This window comes from Geotrypetes seraphini, chromosome 13, assembly GCF_902459505.1.
Source record: "Geotrypetes seraphini chromosome 13, aGeoSer1.1, whole genome shotgun sequence".
Classification (NCBI taxonomy): Eukaryota; Metazoa; Chordata; class Amphibia; order Gymnophiona; family Dermophiidae; genus Geotrypetes; species Geotrypetes seraphini.
Window position 1 is genome coordinate 11,321,864 of NC_047096.1, and position 18,503 is coordinate 11,340,366.

An 18,503-nucleotide genomic window follows, 5' to 3' on the forward strand; every position below is an offset into this window, starting at 1 on the left:
CTATTTCTGGGCAAGAATCCAAAGCTTTACCCGGTACTGTGCTTGGGTTCCACCTGCCGAAATCTCTGTTAAGACTTACTCCAGCCCATCTACACCCTCCCAGCCATTGAAGCCCTCCCCTGCCCATCCTCCACCAAACGGCCATACACAGACACAGACCGTGCAAGTCTGCCCAGTAACTGGCCTAGTTCAATATTTAATATTATTTTCCGATTCTAAATCTTCTGTGTTCATCCCACGCTTCTTTGAACTCAGTCACAGTTTTACTCTCCACCACCTCTCTCGGGAGCGCATTCCAGGCATCCACCACCCTCTCCGTAAAGTAGAATTTCCTAACATTGCCTTTGAATCTACCACCCCTCAACCTCAAATTATGTCCTCTGGTTTTACCATTTTCCTTTCTCTGGAAAAGGTGCGCTAAGCATTTTAGTGCACCCTAAACGCTAACGCGTCCATAGGATAACATGCACGCGTTATCGTTTAGCGCACGCTAAAAAGCATAGCACACCTTAGTGAAAGAGGGAGATAGTGTTAATTTGACTCTGCGTACCTTATTTATTTATTTTTAATCCGCCTTTTTCCAAGACGGCTCACAGTATTGCATACATACTTCAGGATTTGCACCACAAATCTAATAACCTGCCAAAAAGATGATATTCAGAAAGTAAAATAGTAACTCCCAGGCTCAACGTGTACAAATTTTCCAAAATCCCATCTATAACAACAACCAACCGCGGTACATCACCAATAACATGCTCTCATAAAGACATTCAAAAGCAGGAAGAATAAACTGCAATTTAAAAATTTAATTCAAAAACTCAGCTAAAATCCCCAAATAAAATAACATAGATAAAGCCTCCTAAAATGGTGCGTGGTCTTTGTGATAAGGTGTATGGGGCCAGACTTAAAGATCCCAATCTGGAGGAAAGGCAGGAGAAGGGAGATAGGATAGAGACATTTAAATACCTACGTGATGTTACATGAGTCGAGTCTCATTTGAAAGGAAAGTCTGCAATGAGAGGGCATAGGATGAAATTAAGAGGTGATAGGCTCCGGAGTAATCTAAGGAAATACTTTTTTTTTTTTTTTTACAAAAAGGATGGTAGATGTGTGGAACAGTCTCCCGGAAGAGATGGTGGAGACAGAGACTGTGTCTGAATTCAAGAGGGCCAGGGATAGGCACATGGGATCTCTCGGAGAGAGAAAGAGGTAATGACTACTGCGGATGGGCCAACTAGATGGGCCATTTGGCCTTTATCTGCCATCGTGTTTCTATGTTTCTTTAACCATAAAGCTCTATGACCTCACAATGCAAGTGTAAAGAGCCTTAGCCTATAGGAAGAGGAGATGCAAATGTTAAGAGCCTTAGCCAATAGGGAGAGGAGGATATAGTGGATGCTGCAGATGGGCAGACTGGATGGGCTATTTGTCCTTTGTCTGTCATGTTTTTATAATCATAAAGCTCTATGACCTCACAATGCAGGTGTGAAGAGCCTTAGCCTATAGGAAGAGGAGATGCAAATGTTAAGAGCCTTAGCCAATAGGGAGAGGAGAAGATAGTGGATGCTCTGGATGGACCATTTGGCCTTTATCTGCCATCATGTTTCTATATAAATCAATCATAACAAATTAGAGCAAAATTAAAGATACCATACTTCTAACTTGCCTTCTCTAGCTCCCTTCCTCTCTTCTTTTCCACTTCCCCCTTTCTTTCTCCCTCACATCCTCCACTTCTCCCTCCCTCTCCCTTCCTCCCTGAAATTCAAAAATACTACCTAGCCATGCCTGCCTGCATTCTACCACAGCACGAATGGTGAAAACAAATCACGATCTCACTCTCTTTTCTCTCTTTCCCCAACTTTTTATTTCCAAAACGAATCTTTGAAAAACGAATTAAATCTGTAAGAAAAAAAAAAAAGAGGACTAGAAAAAGGTTGTACCTGTGTTGCTGTGACCAGCTTTGGATTGCACAGGACTGGGGTCATCTCTGATTTTGTCCTTTTTTGATGGCTCTTCAGAAAGCCTGCTTACTGAATCCCTTGTCGAGCTACTGGTGCAGACTTTAGCTGAACAACTGAAGTGGCTTCTTCTGTACAATGGATTCAGTGGTACCTCCTTCCCATTTCCTAGAGCAGAGAAATAAACATGGCAGAGAAGCAGGCTAGAGACTAGAGAGTTGTGGGGGGACAAAAATCCCACCCGTTCCCATCAGGATCCTCTCCGTCCCCACCCATCCCCGCAAGGAATTACTTCCATCCCTGCCCGTCCCCATAAAAAGCAGCAATTACTTCTGACAGGATCATCATTCCATAGTTTCTTTTGTGTTTGCGCTGCTGTTTTCCTTGTGGAATCTCTTTGGTGGAACCCTTTTTTTGTTTTCTGTTCAGGTAATTAACTTATAAACCCCCTCTTTCACTAAGGCTGACGTGTCCATTATATTATATGGACGAACCCTGCTTCCAAAGCCTTCCATCCCCGTTGGCTAGAGGGGGGTCCCTGTGGGAGTCCCGTGGGCCAGAGGGGGGTCCCCGTGGGAGTCCCGTGGGTTAGGGGGGATTCCCATGGGACCCCCGCAGGATCCCATGTGGAATCCATGGGTTAGGGGTTAGGGGGGATTCCCATGGGACCCCCGCGGGATCCCATGTGGAGTCCCATGGGCCAGAGGGGGGTCCCCGTGGGAGTCCCGTGGGTTAGGGGGGATTCCCATGGGACCCCGGCGGGATCCCATGTGGAATCCATGTGGATCATCAATTCCACAGTTTCTTTTGTGTTTGCGCTGCTGTTTTCCTTGTGGAATCTCTTTGGTGGAACCCTTTTTTTGTTTTCTGTTCAGGTAATTAACTTAACCCCCTCTTTTACTAAGGCTGACGTGTCCATTATATTATATGGACGAACCCTGCTTCCAAAGCCTTCCATCCCCTTGGGAGTCCCATTGGCAAGAACGGGGTCCCCGTGGGAGTCCCATGGGCCAGAGGGGGTACCCATGGGAGTCCCGTAGATTAGGGGGGATTCCTTTGGGACCCCTGCGGGACCCACGGGATTCTCACAATCCCCGTTCCCGTGCAGACCTCTACTAGAGACGCTGCTATAACCACCGTCTTACTCGTGGAAACTGACCTCCATTGGGATGAATTCATTAGAAGATCCATCGAGCTGAAAGTACATTAGGAAAGTGGGAATACATTGTTTGAAGTCCTAAGCCTTTTGGGGCAGGAGACTTCGTGACACCCACTTAACGCGTGCATGTTAGTCTCTGGATGCGTTAGCGTGTGCTAATTGGTTAGCGCACCTTAATAAAAGAGGAGGTAAGTTAGTCCAATAAAAAGGTATTATCTTTATTTTCCGTGTTTTGTTTTCACTTATTAACCTTTTAAGGTGGACTAACAGAGCTAGCACACGACTTTAATCAGAAAAAAAAAAAGTTGTTCCAAATAATGCCTTTTACCTGTTGGGCTGCTGATCTTCTGCATGTGCTTTACCTGTATGACAGGTAAGCTAAGCAAAGGCGTGTGGCTTCGTTCTCTTCTCTGCATCTTAATGCACTGTAGTAACTCATACAAAACATCACCTGTGGTTTAAAAAAGAAATATCGGTAAGATAAATCTTGAAAGACAACAGAAGGGGAGTTATATCAAACTGCCCACTCCCACACACAGAGCTATAGAAAGGGATCTCAGATGAAAAGGCCCCGACATCTCAGAGCGAGTGCTCTGCTGCAGGTTTCTGTGCTGGGTGAGCGTTGCAGAAGAAACACCGCCCCCCCCTCCCCCCCCCAGGGTTGCAGGAAGAGGACGCAGGTGACATCTAGAGGCCAAAGGAAGAACTGCACCGGAGAAGGCTCGGAGATGAAGGCAGCTGCTACTCTGGGTCCTCTCTAGGCTGTGTTATATTCTCCTTCATTCATTCACTTTTCTATACCATTCTCCCAGGGGAGCTCAGAACGGTTTACGTGAATTTATTCAGGTACTCGAGCGTTTTCCCTTTCTGTCCTGGCAGGCTCACAGTCTATCTAATGTACCTGGGGCAAGTCTGACATAGATGGCAAATCAAAGTTTACAAAACATGGTAAAAATATAATATGAACTTCTTAATAAACCTTGAAGCACAACTGATAAACTTTCCTGTGATAATGCTTAAGTGCTCATCCAACACAGGATACACTCATTCAGTACTTGATCTCATGGCCTCCTTCCTCACATAAACAATTAAAAATACATAAATTATAGTGATAAGTGCTCAGACCCACAACCTAAGTGCTCTAATAGTGATATTAAGCAGAAGTTGTACAAGGGGCCATCATAGCTTCTTATCAATCCCTGACCACTCCTACTGTTCGCCAGGGAGTTGAAAACAATTTCACTTAGCTGTACACTGGAGCGAGTGTTCCTTCATATGCAACTCTCTGCTTCACCAGTTCCAACAAATATTCTGTTACCACTTGTACCTTATAGGGAACGCAATGGTTATAGAGATGCACAAGTGGTAACAGAATATTTGTTGGGCACAAAAATATAATATGACAAAACTTGGTACAGTGGCAAGCATAGTTCAGCAAAGCATGGCACGGTATACATAGTATTATAAAGCATGGCTAACACCGCGTGCTCGCAATAGACTTTTGAATCTTTAAGATTTTATTCCCACTCTCAGCTGTTGGGCTGGCCATGGATTCTTGGGGAGGGGAGGGGAGGGGGGATGGGAGGGGAACTGATTATATTGTTGAAAATGTTATTTCCTGAATGGTACTACTGTTTGTATTTGCTTCTTACTGCTGGAATAATAAAAATCATTTAAACATAAAGCATGGCTAACATACAAGGGTCATTTCATAAATAATGCACACTATTTTTTTTTTTTTTTTTTTTTTACATATTTGGGGTTTTTTTTCAAGTATTTCTTTGCAATCCTTCAATATAGCCTCCCTGCTTTGCAATGACCAAGTCCCAACATCCGGGAAGCTTCATTATTCTTTCCATGACATCATTTTTGTTCAGTTGCCCAATGGCTTGGATAACGGCAGAAGAAAGCTCTTCCAGAGACGCAAAATGATGTCCACGCATAAGTTGTTTCAACTTTGAAAAAGGTGAAAGTCTGGTGGTCTCATGTCTGGACTGTAGGGAGCATGAGGTAACACCTCTCAGCCATATTTGCGTAGTTTTTCAATGACGACATTCCCTATGTGCGGGCGAGTGTTGTCATGAAGAATGAGTGGCCCAACCAAGAGCAACTGAGGTCGGGTTTTGTGCATTTTTTGCAAAAAAAATCACGATAATACACTGCTGTGACACTTCTTCCACATGGAACTTTGTCTGTGATGATGATGGCTTCATGATCATTAGCAAAAATCACCATTTGTTTGACTTTTGATTGAGCTCGTCAAAATTTTTTTGGTCATGGGGAAGATGGAGCTCTCCACTCGTCATTGAAAAACTGTGCGAATAAGGTTGGGAGTCACCTCATGCTCCCTATAGTCCAGACATGAGTCCACCAGACTTCAACCTTTTTCCAAAGTTGAAACAACCTATGCGTGGACATCGTTTTGCATTTCTGGAAGAGCTTTTTTCCGCCGGTACCCGAGCCATTCGGCAACTGAACAAAAACGGTGTCTTGGATGGAATAATGAAGCTTTCCAGACGTTGGGACTTGGTCATTGCAAAGCAGGGAGACTATATTGAAAGATTGTAAAGAAATACTTGGAGAAAAAAAAAACAAAACAAAACATGTAAATTAAAAAAAATAGTGTGCATTATTTATGAAATGACCCTCATAGTATGACATGACTAGCAAAAACGGTTAGGCAAGCATGAATGACGAAACATAGCATGGAAGACACGGAACGGCAAACATTATGCGGCAAACATAGCATGAGAGACTGTGTCAGGGCCAACTTAGTACTGCAAACATAGCATGGTAAATACGCCCCCCCCCCCTTCTACGAAACCGCGCTAGCGTTTTTTAGCGCAGAAAGCCACGCTAAATCGCCCTCACTGCTTCCGACGCTCACTGACTTCCCATGAGCGTCGGGAGCAGCGCGGGCCATTCAGCGTGGCTCTCTGCGCCAAAAACCGCTAGAGCGGTTTCGTGGAACAGGGGGATGGTGTACAGCAGGGGTGCCCAATAGGTCGATCGCGATCAACCAGTAGCTCGCCAAGGCAAAGTGAGTCGATCACCCAGCACTCACTTTGCCTTGGCAATCTATCGGGCCGATCAGTCTTCCTCTCCCCAACATCAATTCTGCCGTCGGAGAGGAAGTTCGGGCCAGCCAATCGCTGCCTGGATGGGCGGAACTTCCTCTCCGACAGCAGAATTGACATCGGGGAGAGGAATGCTGATCGGCCCGAAGCAGAGAGAGCATGGGGCGGCAGTGGTGTCGGCGTTGGGGCCTGTTATCCATTGGTGGTGTTTTGGCTTCTGTTCCCCAATGGCAGAGGCAGTGGCAGTGGCTTGGGGAAGGGCAGGAAGAAAGAAAGAAAGGGGGCAGGCAGGGAGACAGAAGGAAAGAAGAGAAACAGAAAAAAAGAAAGGGGGCAGGCAGGGAGACAGAAGGAAAGAAGAGAAACAGAAAAAAAAGAAAGGGGGCATGAAGAGAGAAAGAAAGAAAGGTCAGGGAGAGAGGAAGAAAAAGTTGGGGGAGGGAATGAGGTGTGGAGGAGAGGAAGCATACAGGCTGAAAGAAAGATTGGATGCACAGTCAGAAGAAGAAAGTGCAACCAGAGACTCATGAAATCACCAGACAAGGTAGGAAAAATGATTTTATTTTAAATTTAGTGATCAAAATGTGTCTGAATTTATATCTGCTGTCTATATTTTACAATATGGTCCCCTTTTACTAAACCGCAATAGTGGTTTTTACGTTCAAATCTGTTTTATTCAAAGAAATAGGAAACAGCAAACAACAAATACAACAATGGCAATGAATACACAAGTCAGTAATATGAGCATCGAGAGCAGCGCTGGGCATTCAGTGCAGCTCCCTGCGCTAAAAACTGCTATTGTGGTTTAGTAAAAAGGGAGGGGGGTGGGTATTTGTCTATTTTTGTATGGTTGTTACTGAGGTGACAGTGCATAGAGTCATCTGCTTTGACCTCTTTGAAAAAACCCCGGAATTGGAATGATAATTAACAATTCTATGCGTACAGTGTGCGTTGTGTTTTTTTTTATTATTTTTATTGTTGGTAGATCATTTTGACTTGGTCATTTTAAAAGTAGCTCGCGAGTCAAAAAAGTGTGGGCACCCCTGGTGTACAGTATGACAAGAATGGCGAATAGCAGGACAGAGTGTGTTAGAACATTGGATTCTTCCTTTCAAGCTTCTGTTTTCTGCAGTTCTTTTGAGCCTGCTTCAAGGCTGCTCTGAGTCAGAGAGTACCTTCAGTCCAGAAGCCTGGATGGAGCCTGCATCAGAGAACTGGCTGTAGTGTAGACTGATAAGACAGAAACCTACACGCAACAGGGCCAAATTCAATAATGTTAGTACCATAGGTGGGGTGAGAAAGAATCTCCCCCCAAAATCACAGAGCAAATGGAATCAGCTCTGCTGTAGTCCAGGTATACGATAGCTTCAAAATCTGGCCCCCTAGGCAGTTGCAAGTTTCAATGTTAAGTTTCAAGGTGTTTTGTTGGTTTTTTTTTTTTAATGTAAATCATATTTATTAAATTTTAAATACAAACAAAATAGTAAAAAAATCATTTCAAATACAAGAAGAAAACCAAAAGTTAGAGTTAATATATAATAAACATTAAGTTTCAAGTTTATTAAAATTTGATGAAACGCTAATTATAAATTCTAAGCGTTTAACAATTAAAAAATTAAAATGGGGAACAATTAACATACTTGTTAAAGACAAGACGTAACTTACATGAAAACAAAAAGATAGTAGGCGGAAATACAATTTAAAAAGAAAAGAGTACAATTAAGGTTGAAAACAAGAGGGCAATAGGAGAAATCATATCAATATTGAATGTGATTAATAGAGAAATCGCCAAGGGTGGACCTAGAGATCATTTACCACTCAGATGCATCTTTAAACAGTTGCCTGTGTTCCCACCAAGCTGCTTTCCCTGACCTGAACTAGGAGACCGGTGTCGGAAGTCCTCTTTTGTCAGAATGCATAGCCCCTTTCCGTTCATTTCAAACTTGCTTTCGTCTGTCCTCCGGAGCGAATATTCCTTCTCGGCCCACCTTAGCCAGTCGATCACATCGTCCTTAGTCCATAAAGAAGGCTGGAGTCCTAAAGTCCAACAGCAACCCATGTAATTTTCAAAAGAGAAGGAAAAGTGGTTTACATATTACAGGACAGATCCCCCGCGAATTCGCGGTCGGCGATTCGCGGACTCAGTCATTCGCGGTATTTTCCAGTCAGAAAATGACTGACCTATGGACAAGCTCTCGGTTTTCCCTGGCCATGCGCCTCCCGTGCCCGTATGTTTTGCAACATGCGGTATTAGTGCAGCTTGAATGCATGTGCAGTGGCGGAGTAAGGGTGAGCGGCGCCCCTCCCCCGCCATGCGCACGCCCCCCCCTTCTCCTTCCCCGGTACCTTTTAAACTTCTCCGGCATGAGCAGCGTGCCGTCGGCGTCGGCTCGCCCTCTGACGTCACTTCTTAGGCGGTGGGTCCCGGAAGTGACGTCAGAGAGAGCGCCGATGCCAATGCGGGCAATAACCTCGCACTGGGGAAGTAAAAAAAAAAAGGTACAGGGGAAGGCAAGGGGACGTGCGGGGGGCAGGGAGAGGAGCGGGGGAAAGGGCGGAGAGGAGGCGGGGTGCTGCGCCCTTAGGAAGACCGTGCCTGGGACGGACTGCCCCCCCCCCCACACACACACACACACATACACACCTCCCTTACTGTGCCACTGTAGAACTGGATTATGGCATGATTTGATGCATGGGCACTAGTACATCATGCACGCAGTTAACACACTTTTGGCATTGGTGTAATTTGCATGCAGTATTGGCATTGGCACTGGTGTAACTTGCATGCAGCCGAAGCAGAGCATCCTGTGGAAATGGTTTGTCTCCTCCTCCTCTCTCCGCTGAGCTGGCTTCCTACTCACCAACTTCCAAAACCTTTGGCCTCTAGCCTTAGATCTCTCGCTAATATAAAACACGAAATCAGACTGAACACACACAAGGAACTACGGGGATTTCCAAGCAGACTTCTCTGCAAGCTGAGTAACTGTTGACACCTAAACTTCCTTCTCAGCAGATAAAGATAGTGGGGTCGATATTCAAAGCAATTTAAATAGCCAGGAGAGGCTTCTAATTCTTTAAGTTTCTTGTCCAGGGCTGCCCGATATTCAGCACTTAACCAGATAAATGAACTGGATAAATAGGACAAAGAACACTCCCATCTTTATCTGGTTAAGTGCTGGATATTGCATTCAACCAGTTATTGCAGGACCAGGAAGTGATGTCAGAGGAAGTGCTGAGGCTGGCACGAGCAGCAGGTAAGAGCTGCTTCTCGCTGCTGGCGATCATCTGAAGAGGTACACTGAAGGGGGGCTGCAAAGCATGGAAGAACTACGGAGGGGCAGCCGTGACGGGGAAGAGTGCAGGGGAGGTATACACTTTTTCATTCCTTAGTTCTTTCAAAGCTCGATTATTGTAATTCTGTTTTCATGTTCAAACATTCTTATTGAAAGAATAAAGTAAAAATACATTTATATTATACAGAAAGATATTCTTTACAATTGATTTCACAAATGTTAAAATTCTAATCCATATATTCTATAAAATTCTATCATTCCTCCAAACATTTTATATAATAAACCATAATCCCCCCTATCACCCCCCTCTCTCCCCTTCCCTACCCCCTCCCTCCCCTTTCCTCTCCACCCCTTCTTCCAAATCTTTTCTTTCCCCCCCGATCCTCCCCTCCATCCCATAATCCATTCCCCCTCAGGTTTGCTACTATCAACTTCATTGGTTACAGTTAGTTCAAAATAGTACAGTTCGGTTACTCTATCACTGATCAAAATTTGATCGTGTTCCTCCTCTCTTAAAAGTTGAACCCATTCTTCTTGTTTCTTATCGGATTCCATTTAAATACAATATTCTTACTTTTCAAATTCTTTTCAACGGTCTTCCCTCTTTTTTTTTTTTTTAAATTCGGTTACTGAGTTCAATATTCTCCCCGGAGAACCCTTCGCTCTTCATCTCAATCACTACTGACTGTTCCTTCATCTAGGCCAGGGATCTCAAAGTCCCTCCTTGAGGGCCGGAATCCAGTCGGGTTTTCAGGATTTCCCCAATGAATATGCAATGAAAGCGGTGCATGCACATAGATCTCATGCATATTCATTGGGGAAATCCTGAAAACCCGACTGGATTGCGGCCCTCAAGGAGGGACTTTGAGACCCCTGATAGGCAGTTATTCTTGGATGTTCATAGAAACTCTGCCTTGTCCGTAATGGCTCACACTCTTTGGAAATCCCTTCCCTTATACCTTCGTACGGAAAGGTCTTTTTCAACTTTTAAAGCTCAACTAAAAGCCTACTCTTTCTCACAGACATCGCTTATTTTTTGTTTTGATTGAGATCATTTATTATCCCGCAACCTTTATTTTTTTGCCATCCCCTTTTTCCGTTAAAAAAATGTTGCAATTTGTAGCAGATTTCTGTAATGAATGAAATCATTTTCCCATAATAAAAATCTTATTAAGAAGGGAGGGGGGTGGGTTTCATTTTATTTAATTTATCTCATAAAATATTTGACATTATTTTTATTATAATTGTTATGTGTATTGGGAAGGGAGGGAAAGGAGGGGTTTAAATTTTAATAACAATTATTATACATATTAGGTAATACATATATTTCAGTTATTTTTGTTCATAAATACAGAATAATATATTGTATTTACAGTGGTAACATGAAAGGAATTCAAGTGTATGTTTTATGAGATCGTTTTAAATTTCTATGTTACACTTGTGGATGTATGAAAATGAATAAAAAATTTAAAACAGAATGTCAAGTGATTTGTAAAATTTATTTTTGATTGAATATTACACACTTGTTGTAAGATATGAAAACGAATAAAGATTAAAAAAAAAAAAAAAAGTTGCAATTTTACCCTTCGCCTTGTCCCTTATGTTTCCAGTCTTGTTAGTTTTTATCCTGGTTTTTGGTTTTGTTTTTAGTTTGTGTCTTCAGTCCCTTTACCCAGTTTTTATTGTAAACCGCTTAGATTTTAACTTTGGTTTTATATTGACGGTATATCAAATAAATTGAATTTTAACTTGGTTACTTTGTCCCGGACGCCTCCTTCCCCCACTAAGCCGCTGCTTGCATTCTTTAGTGATGAATCTTAGTCTCTCCTCATGCTACCCACACCATCAAGGGTATCTACAATATCTCAGACTTTGGTATCCACAATGAGACAATCCTTCCACAATGTCGCTCACAAAAATGTTAAAAAGAACTGGACCAAGAACCGATTGTTGCGACAAGCCACCCTTAACCTCTTTTTCCTTAGAGTGAATTCCATTTACCACTACCCCTGGTTGCTTTCCACTCAACCCAAAGAAAAAATATCACTTGACATTGCTCTCTCTCGTTTTTATAAAGTGTTCTCTTTGGCGTTCCTCCTTTTGGCTACCTTTTACTAAACCGCACTAGTGGTCTTAGTGCCGTGAGCCGCGCTGCTCCCAATTTGGATGTGAAATAACAAGCCAATTAGCACCGACAATTGGGATCTTAATGAGCTGCTAACTGGTTATAATCAAAACGTATGTGTTTAAATGTAGGCACAGGATCCGTGCATAAGTTTTGCAACCTGCTGTTTGTGCTGGCCTCGGCTCTCCCTCTGACATCACTTCCTGGTGACGGAACCAGGAAGTGACATCAGAGGGAGAGCCAGGCCGGCTTAGATAGTAAGTTGCAGATGCTGCTTGCACCGGGGTAGTTAAAGGAAGGGAAGGGAAGGCGTGCACACACAGCGGGGAGGAGGGAGCAGGGAAGAAGCAGGGGGCAGAGCCTGGGGGCCTCCTACCCTCACTGTTCAAGTCTCTATCCAGTTTACATCAGTGTGGATGAGAGTGCCATCTTTTTCCAACATGACTGTAAGCTTTCTGAGGCAGGACGTCATTGTATTTTATGGAATACCAGTACATTGTATGGTGCTCGGGATTACTTAATTGCATACATGGATTTGGATTTCGGAGTCAATTCTCTCCTTCTGCAAATCCAAGCTGTACATGGCTTTCAGTCTAAGAAAACTACCTGTGTGCCTGATTTTAACATGCAATAGGTGAAGGGATGTCTACTCACTGAGTCTCCCCGGCACACAACAGATCTCCATATCCTCCGCCAGAAGTTGAGGATCCACACAACCCAGCCACAAGGAAGAGCGACCAAGAGCCAGTCCGTCCTGCAGGTAGCAGAAAAGGTAGTTAGAAGAAGGCTGAACGGTCTGATCGACTTCTGCTGTTCAACATAATTACGAAAAAGTGAAACCAGCCAGTTTCACTCTTTCCGTTAGGGAGTTTGCAATTAATAATTTCAATGCACTGTAAAAGAAGGATCAGAGGTAATGACTGAATGCACCAGTCATCCACGAAGCATATTACAATCTCATGTGGAGGCTGGCCGAATTTCAGTTTTGGTTTTGGCAACAAAACGAACCCAAAATCTGGGTCCAGGCTTCGGTCGAAAACTCCAGTGCATTTTCAACTGAAACTTCTCCTCCCACTACGATCATTCGCAGGCCACCTGACCACTTCCCAGGCCAGCCACCACCACCTCCCCAAAACCCCTCCACCCTCCCACCACCTTAAGGCCCTCCCTGCTCCTGCTTTTAAATGACTTGGTGCTCTAGTGGCAACCCCCCCCCCCCCCAACAGCCAACTGGGCCTACCTTTTTGCTGGTGGTCTAGTGGCAAACCCCCCCCCCCCAACAGCCAACTGGGCCTACCTTTTTGCTGGTGGTCTAGTGGCAAACCCCCCCCCAACAGCCAACTGGGCCTACCTTTTTGCTGGTGGTCTAGTGGCAACCCCCCCCCAACAGCCAACTGGGCCTACCTTTTTGCTGGTGGTCTAGTGGCCTTTTCCAGGCAAGAGCAATCCCCAGTCATTCTTGCCCATCAGTTCCTCAGCCAAAATGGCTACCAGCACTTCCTGTGGTAGTGTGACAGCCTCGCGAGATTGCCACAGGAGGTCCAGGTGGCCATTTTGGGATTGGGACCAATATAAACTGGAGCATTCGCCAGTCACTATTGCTTATTCTACTGAATCAGAAGCTGATTTTCTGTGACATATATCTGGATAGGGCTGCTGAAAATCCAGGCACACTACTGTAGCACTATCTGGTTAGTGCTAGGGCGGCCCAGGATGGAGTCTGAGTGAAGCCAAGAGTTGTCCAGGCACCTCCAATAGATTAGGGTTACCAAGTGTCCAGATTTAGCCAGACATGTCCTCTTTTTAGAGGATTGTCCAGGTGGATGGATGGCTTTTCAAAACCTAGCATACCACATAAATGCAAGGGGCATACACAGGGGCGGAGCATGGATGGGACACAGGCGGGGCTCTCACTTACACACATAACTTACAAAATACTGTAAGTTACAGGTCCCTGCTGCATTTATGTGCTCACAGTTACACCATTCATGGCCCCTGCATGTCAATGTGCTGATATTGGGTTATGCCCGTATTCTATGCCCAGGTGCCACTGTAGAATACACTCTCACTGCATGACATCAGGATGCCCAAATGGAGGTTCCCACTTACAGAAATGCCCCCCTGGGGGTGTAAATCTCAGTGTGTAATTAAATTCTTGAATTTGTTGCCAGAGAATGTTGTGAAAGAAGTTAGCTTCGCAGGGTTTAAAAAAAAGGTTTAGATAATTTATGGCCCCTACATGCGCAGTAGAGGAGCGGGGAAGGAGAGGGCGTAGAGGATGGGAGCTGGTGCCCCCACCAAGTGGGCACCCGGGTGGACCGCCCCCTCTCATTACCACTGGTCAGAGGTGTGACTTGCACTTATTTATAGAATACTAACAGTTGCACGCCTAACTGTCTACAGTTAGGCACAAGCATTGAGCCGGTGCAGGTGATCATGCCAAAAGTCAGGCGCAGAATTGTGGGCTTGCGCTAGTATTCTGTAACAGCAACTGTGTATGAATTTGCAAACATAGGGCTCCTTTTACTAAGGCGCGCTAGCGGTTTTAACGCACGCCACAATGCCCCGCGCGCTACACGCTAACGCCTCCGTAGAGCTTGCGTTAGTATTTTTCGTTTAGCGCATGCCAATCTTTAGTCCTGGCAATTAGAATGTCCAAGTGCCATTTAGGATGCTCTTCGGACATACATAGTAGATGACGGCAGATAATGACTCGAACGGTCCATCCAGTCTGCCCAACCTGATTCAATCTATGTTTTTTGATTATGGGCCCCCATAGCCTGCATCATTCCAGTACCTAACTTTAGGACAGGGATGTCAAAGTCCTTCCTCGAGGGCCGCAATCCAGTCGGGTTTTCAAGATTTCCCCGATGAATATGCATGAGATCTATTTGTCTGCACTGCTTTCATTGTATGCCAATAGATCTCATGCACATTCATTGGGGAAATCATGAAAACCCGACTGGATTGCGGCCCTCGAGGAGAGACTTTGACACCCCTGCTTTAGGAGATGCATAATTACCCCAGTTATTCATACTGCATATATGTACAGGGCAGGATTAATTTGTCGAGGGCCCCTAGGCACACAAGCCCACTGGGCCCCCTGCCCCGCCCCACCATGCGTCCAGGCGGAAACAGGAAGCTGCGTCAGAGGGAAGCTTTGGGCAAGCAGCACCGCTTGCAAAATTATAGTTCCCGTGGCCTTTCTTACCCGCCTTGCTTGCTTGTCTTACTTTCCGTTGATTGGGGGGGGCTGCGTTGCCAATCGATGCTGGAGGGGCCCATCGCCATTTGGGAAAAAACTATGTTGATGCCCTCCTTCATCGGGCCCCCCTGACCATTTTGGGCCCTAAGCACGTGCCTAATTGGCCTATTGGTTAATCCTGCCCTGCATATGTAGATGGTAGGCGAGCACATGGATGGAGCATACAGGTATGCACATGCTTAATGAAATACTATGACAGTGGGGAACGAGGGCTGCAATCCAGTTGGGTTTTCAGGACACCCCCAACGAATAGACATGAAATCTAGTTGCATGCACTGCCACTATTGGATGCAAAAAGATCTCATGCATGTTCACGGGGAAAGTCCTGAAAGCCCGACTGGCTTGCTGTCCTCGTTCCCCACCTTCTTGCCCCTGTACAGGTCATTGGTGAGGCCCCACTTGGAGTATTGTGTTCAGTTTTGGAGACCGTATCTGGCGAAGGACATAAGAAGACTTGAGGCGGTTCAGAGGATGGCGACAAAAATGATAAGAGGCTTGCGCCAGAAGACATATGAGGAGAGACTGGAAGCCCTGAATATGTATACCCTAGAGGAAAGGAGAGACAGGGGAGATATGATTCAGACGTTCAAATACTTGAAGGGTATTAACGTAGAACAAAATCTTTTCCAGAGAAAGGAAAATGGTAAAACCAGAGGACATAATTTGAGGTTGAGGGGTGGTAGATTCAGGGGCAATGTTAGGAAATTCTACTTTACAGAGAGGGTGGTGGATGCCTGGAATGTGCTCCCGAGAGAGGTGGTGGAGAGTAAAACTGTGACTGAGTTTAAAGAAGCATGGGATGAACACAGAAGATTTAGAATCAGAAAATAATATTAAATATTGAACTAAGGCCAGTTACTGGGCAGACTTGTACGGTCTGTGTCTGTGCATGGCCGTTTGGTGGAGGATGGGCTGGAGTAAGTCTTAACAGAGATTTCGGCAGTTGGAACCCAAGCACAGTACCGGGTAAAGCTTTGGATTCTTGCCCAGAAATAGCTAAGAAGAAAAAATTAAAAAATTTAAATTGAATCAGGTTGGGCAGACTGGATGGACCATTCGGGTCTTTATCTGCCGTCATCTACTATGTTACTATGTTATTGTTGCTCATATCTGGGGTTAAGGAATTGCATGAGAAATCAAGGCACAATTTTGGCCAGTTGTGCAAGTATTTATTAAGAGAAGGAGGTGCCTCCTTTTCTTTATAAAATAGGCTGAAAATAGATGCCTTAATTAGCACTTTTACGAGGCTCCCGGATTGCAGCCCCTGCTCTGAAGTCCATGTAAATGCATGTGTGTGCGTCGGACATTATGCTCACATACTGCACTTCTCCCTCCGTATTCGCAGTTTCAGCAATTGCGGTTTCTAACTTGCTGGCTCCTCCCCCCCCCCAAATTACATCAGCTTGCATAGAGAAATCGCCGATTCCAAGCGTTTACAGAGAAAATCGCTGATTCCCGGCACTTTCTTCACCGTGCTTTGCCTCTCCTTCAGGAACAGGCCAGGTCTCCCACCATGTTATTCGCGGTTTCACTATATTCACGATGGGTTTTTAATAGAAAACAGCGCATAACATATGAAAAAGTTATTCACGGTTTTGCGGTTCTGTTAATCCCCTATCACAGCGAATACGGAGGGAGAAGTGTATATATATTTTTTTAATACATCTTGGTTCTGTTCCTGCTCCACTCAACAGTGCCCCCTCGGCCTAAAAAGAAAATCCCCCTCCCCCCCCCCCCAACACACAGAGCAAATGTTGAGGGTGCTAAGACCTCCTTAGTCTTTGCCCTTCCCTCCAAATTAAGCAGGAAAAGTGAAAATCTGGAAATGGTTCCACTTTCCGCTACAAATTAAATGAGTCCACTCCCCCCCCCACAAAAAAAAAAAAAATAAATAAATAAAAAAAAGTGCCTGTCTTTCCAGCACGGCATGGTAAAGTTCAAGCAGGGGAAAACCAAAATCCTGTGATCAAAGTCCGACAGAAAAATAAATCAGGTTTTGCAAGATTCACAGATTCCGTCCTAGAAAAGTAAAAGCGAAACTTGTGGTTTCCACTTTCCCGAAACGGTAAAAACAAACCAACCACCCGAGCTGGTTTGAAATAAAATGTTATTCCCTATAGATCAGCGCTGAAAGCTGACTAAATGTGGCATGAACCCGATCAGTTAAGGAATGGGGACAAATCATTTGCCTGGAGACGTCTAAGTCGGCTCTGCAAACTGGACGTCTAAATGAATGGCTCCCGGGGACTTTCCGGCCACAATTTCCTTGTCGCCCTCTGATCTAGTTATGCGCGTATCCCCCCCCCCCCCGGGGGGCAAACGTGTCGGGAAGCAGCAGTAGTTGGCACTTACCTGGCCGCCAGGTGCGGCAGGGGGCGAAGCAGCCGTGCCCGGCTGAGCCATGGTCGGGCCCTGCCCACCCGGTCCGATCGGGTCTCTCCAGAGGCTCCGGACGAGAGAGGGTCATTCGGGACAGTGGCAACCCACCTGCCCCCCCCCCCCCCCCTCCAACTCTGCCCCCAGGAGCAAGAAGGCGAAAGGGATCCGCTCGGGGGAGCTGTGGCCTCGCGACGTCCTTCCGGGAAGCGAAAATGAAAGAAACCGGATTTGAGAGGCAGGGAAAGGACTTGGCACCGGTGGCGAGGGCGGCATGGTCAGCTGCCAGGTAGACCTGGGCGAGGAAAGCGGCGTTTGGTGCCCGTGGCCCGGTCTTGAGGGCACCTTGGCTAAAGGCTTGGCTTTTGCTGCTTTTGCAGATCCTGCTTCATGCCCAACTCACTTGGCCTAAGATTGGAAGCTGGCACAGGGGCCAAATGCAAATACTGACCTGAATTAAAGGAATGGGACACCTTGAGCGCCCCCTCCAAGCCAGAAAGTGAATCACCTCCCTCCCCAAAGCCTGCTTTGCAAATGCAAAATTGAATGGCATGCATATTCCACTTTGGACAGGAGGGCACTTTTCCACCCCAGCCCCAAGGAAATGCACGGTACTGGCTCATAGTTCTTTTTCACACAAAGGGTCGTGGACACTTGGAATGCGCTACCGGAGGAAGTGATCAGGCAGAGTACGGTACAGGGATTCAAACAGGGATTGGACGGATTCCTGAGGGATAAAGGGATCGTGGGATACTGAGGGAGGAGCTGGGATGTAACACAAGTATAGAAAGCTAACCAGGTAATAAGTATAGAAACCCAACCAGGTCGTGCATGTGCAAGACCGAAGGGTTAGGACTTCGATGGGAAGATAGGACTCAATGGGAAACCAAGGTGGCAAGGGGGCCCCTTCTGGTGTCTCAGACAGGCCGTGACCTGTTCGGGCCGCCGCGGGAGCGGACTGCTGGGCGGGATGGACCTATGGTCTGACCCGGCGGAGGCACTGCTTATGTTCTTATGTTCTGCAACAGCTCTTTGCCATCCCGCAGAAGATGCTGTCCTAGGCAACTGCCTAGTCTGCCCAGTGGTCCTGACTTAGAACTCATCTTGAGATCCGATTCAATGTGCAGTCCCTGCAAAATCTCGGATCGCTTATTTAGTTTACTAAGGGATGTACAACTTATTAAAAAAGGGTGTGAAAACAAACAAAATAACTTCGGACTTGTTGGGTAAAACTTACATGAGTCGTGGAG

At 45.6% G+C, this 18,503-nt stretch overlaps 1 protein-coding gene across 3 annotated transcripts in view; it reads right to left on the reverse strand.

Annotated features, from left to right (window-relative positions):
- The window catches only part of ETV7 (ETS variant transcription factor 7), a 29,865-nt gene extending 12,233 nt beyond the window's left edge, over positions 1–17,632 (reverse strand). Inside the window, exons 1-5 of one of the 3 annotated variants that reach the window (XM_033917475.1) lie at positions 17,230–17,618; positions 12,267–12,366; positions 8,067–8,231; positions 3,446–3,568; positions 1,941–2,126 (exon numbers count right to left, since the gene is read on the reverse strand). In XM_033917475.1, coding sequence (XP_033773366.1) covers positions 1,941–2,126; positions 3,446–3,568; positions 8,067–8,231; positions 12,267–12,366; positions 17,230–17,280 — 625 coding nt within the window. In that variant the 5' untranslated portion in view covers positions 17,281–17,618. Of the gene's footprint in view, positions 1–1,940; positions 2,127–3,445; positions 3,569–8,066; positions 8,232–12,266; positions 12,367–17,229 lie in introns of all 3 variants that reach the window. The other 2 variants (XM_033917474.1, XM_033917476.1) reach the window with 2 other exon arrangements.
- Positions 17,633–18,503: the final 871 nt, after the last annotated feature.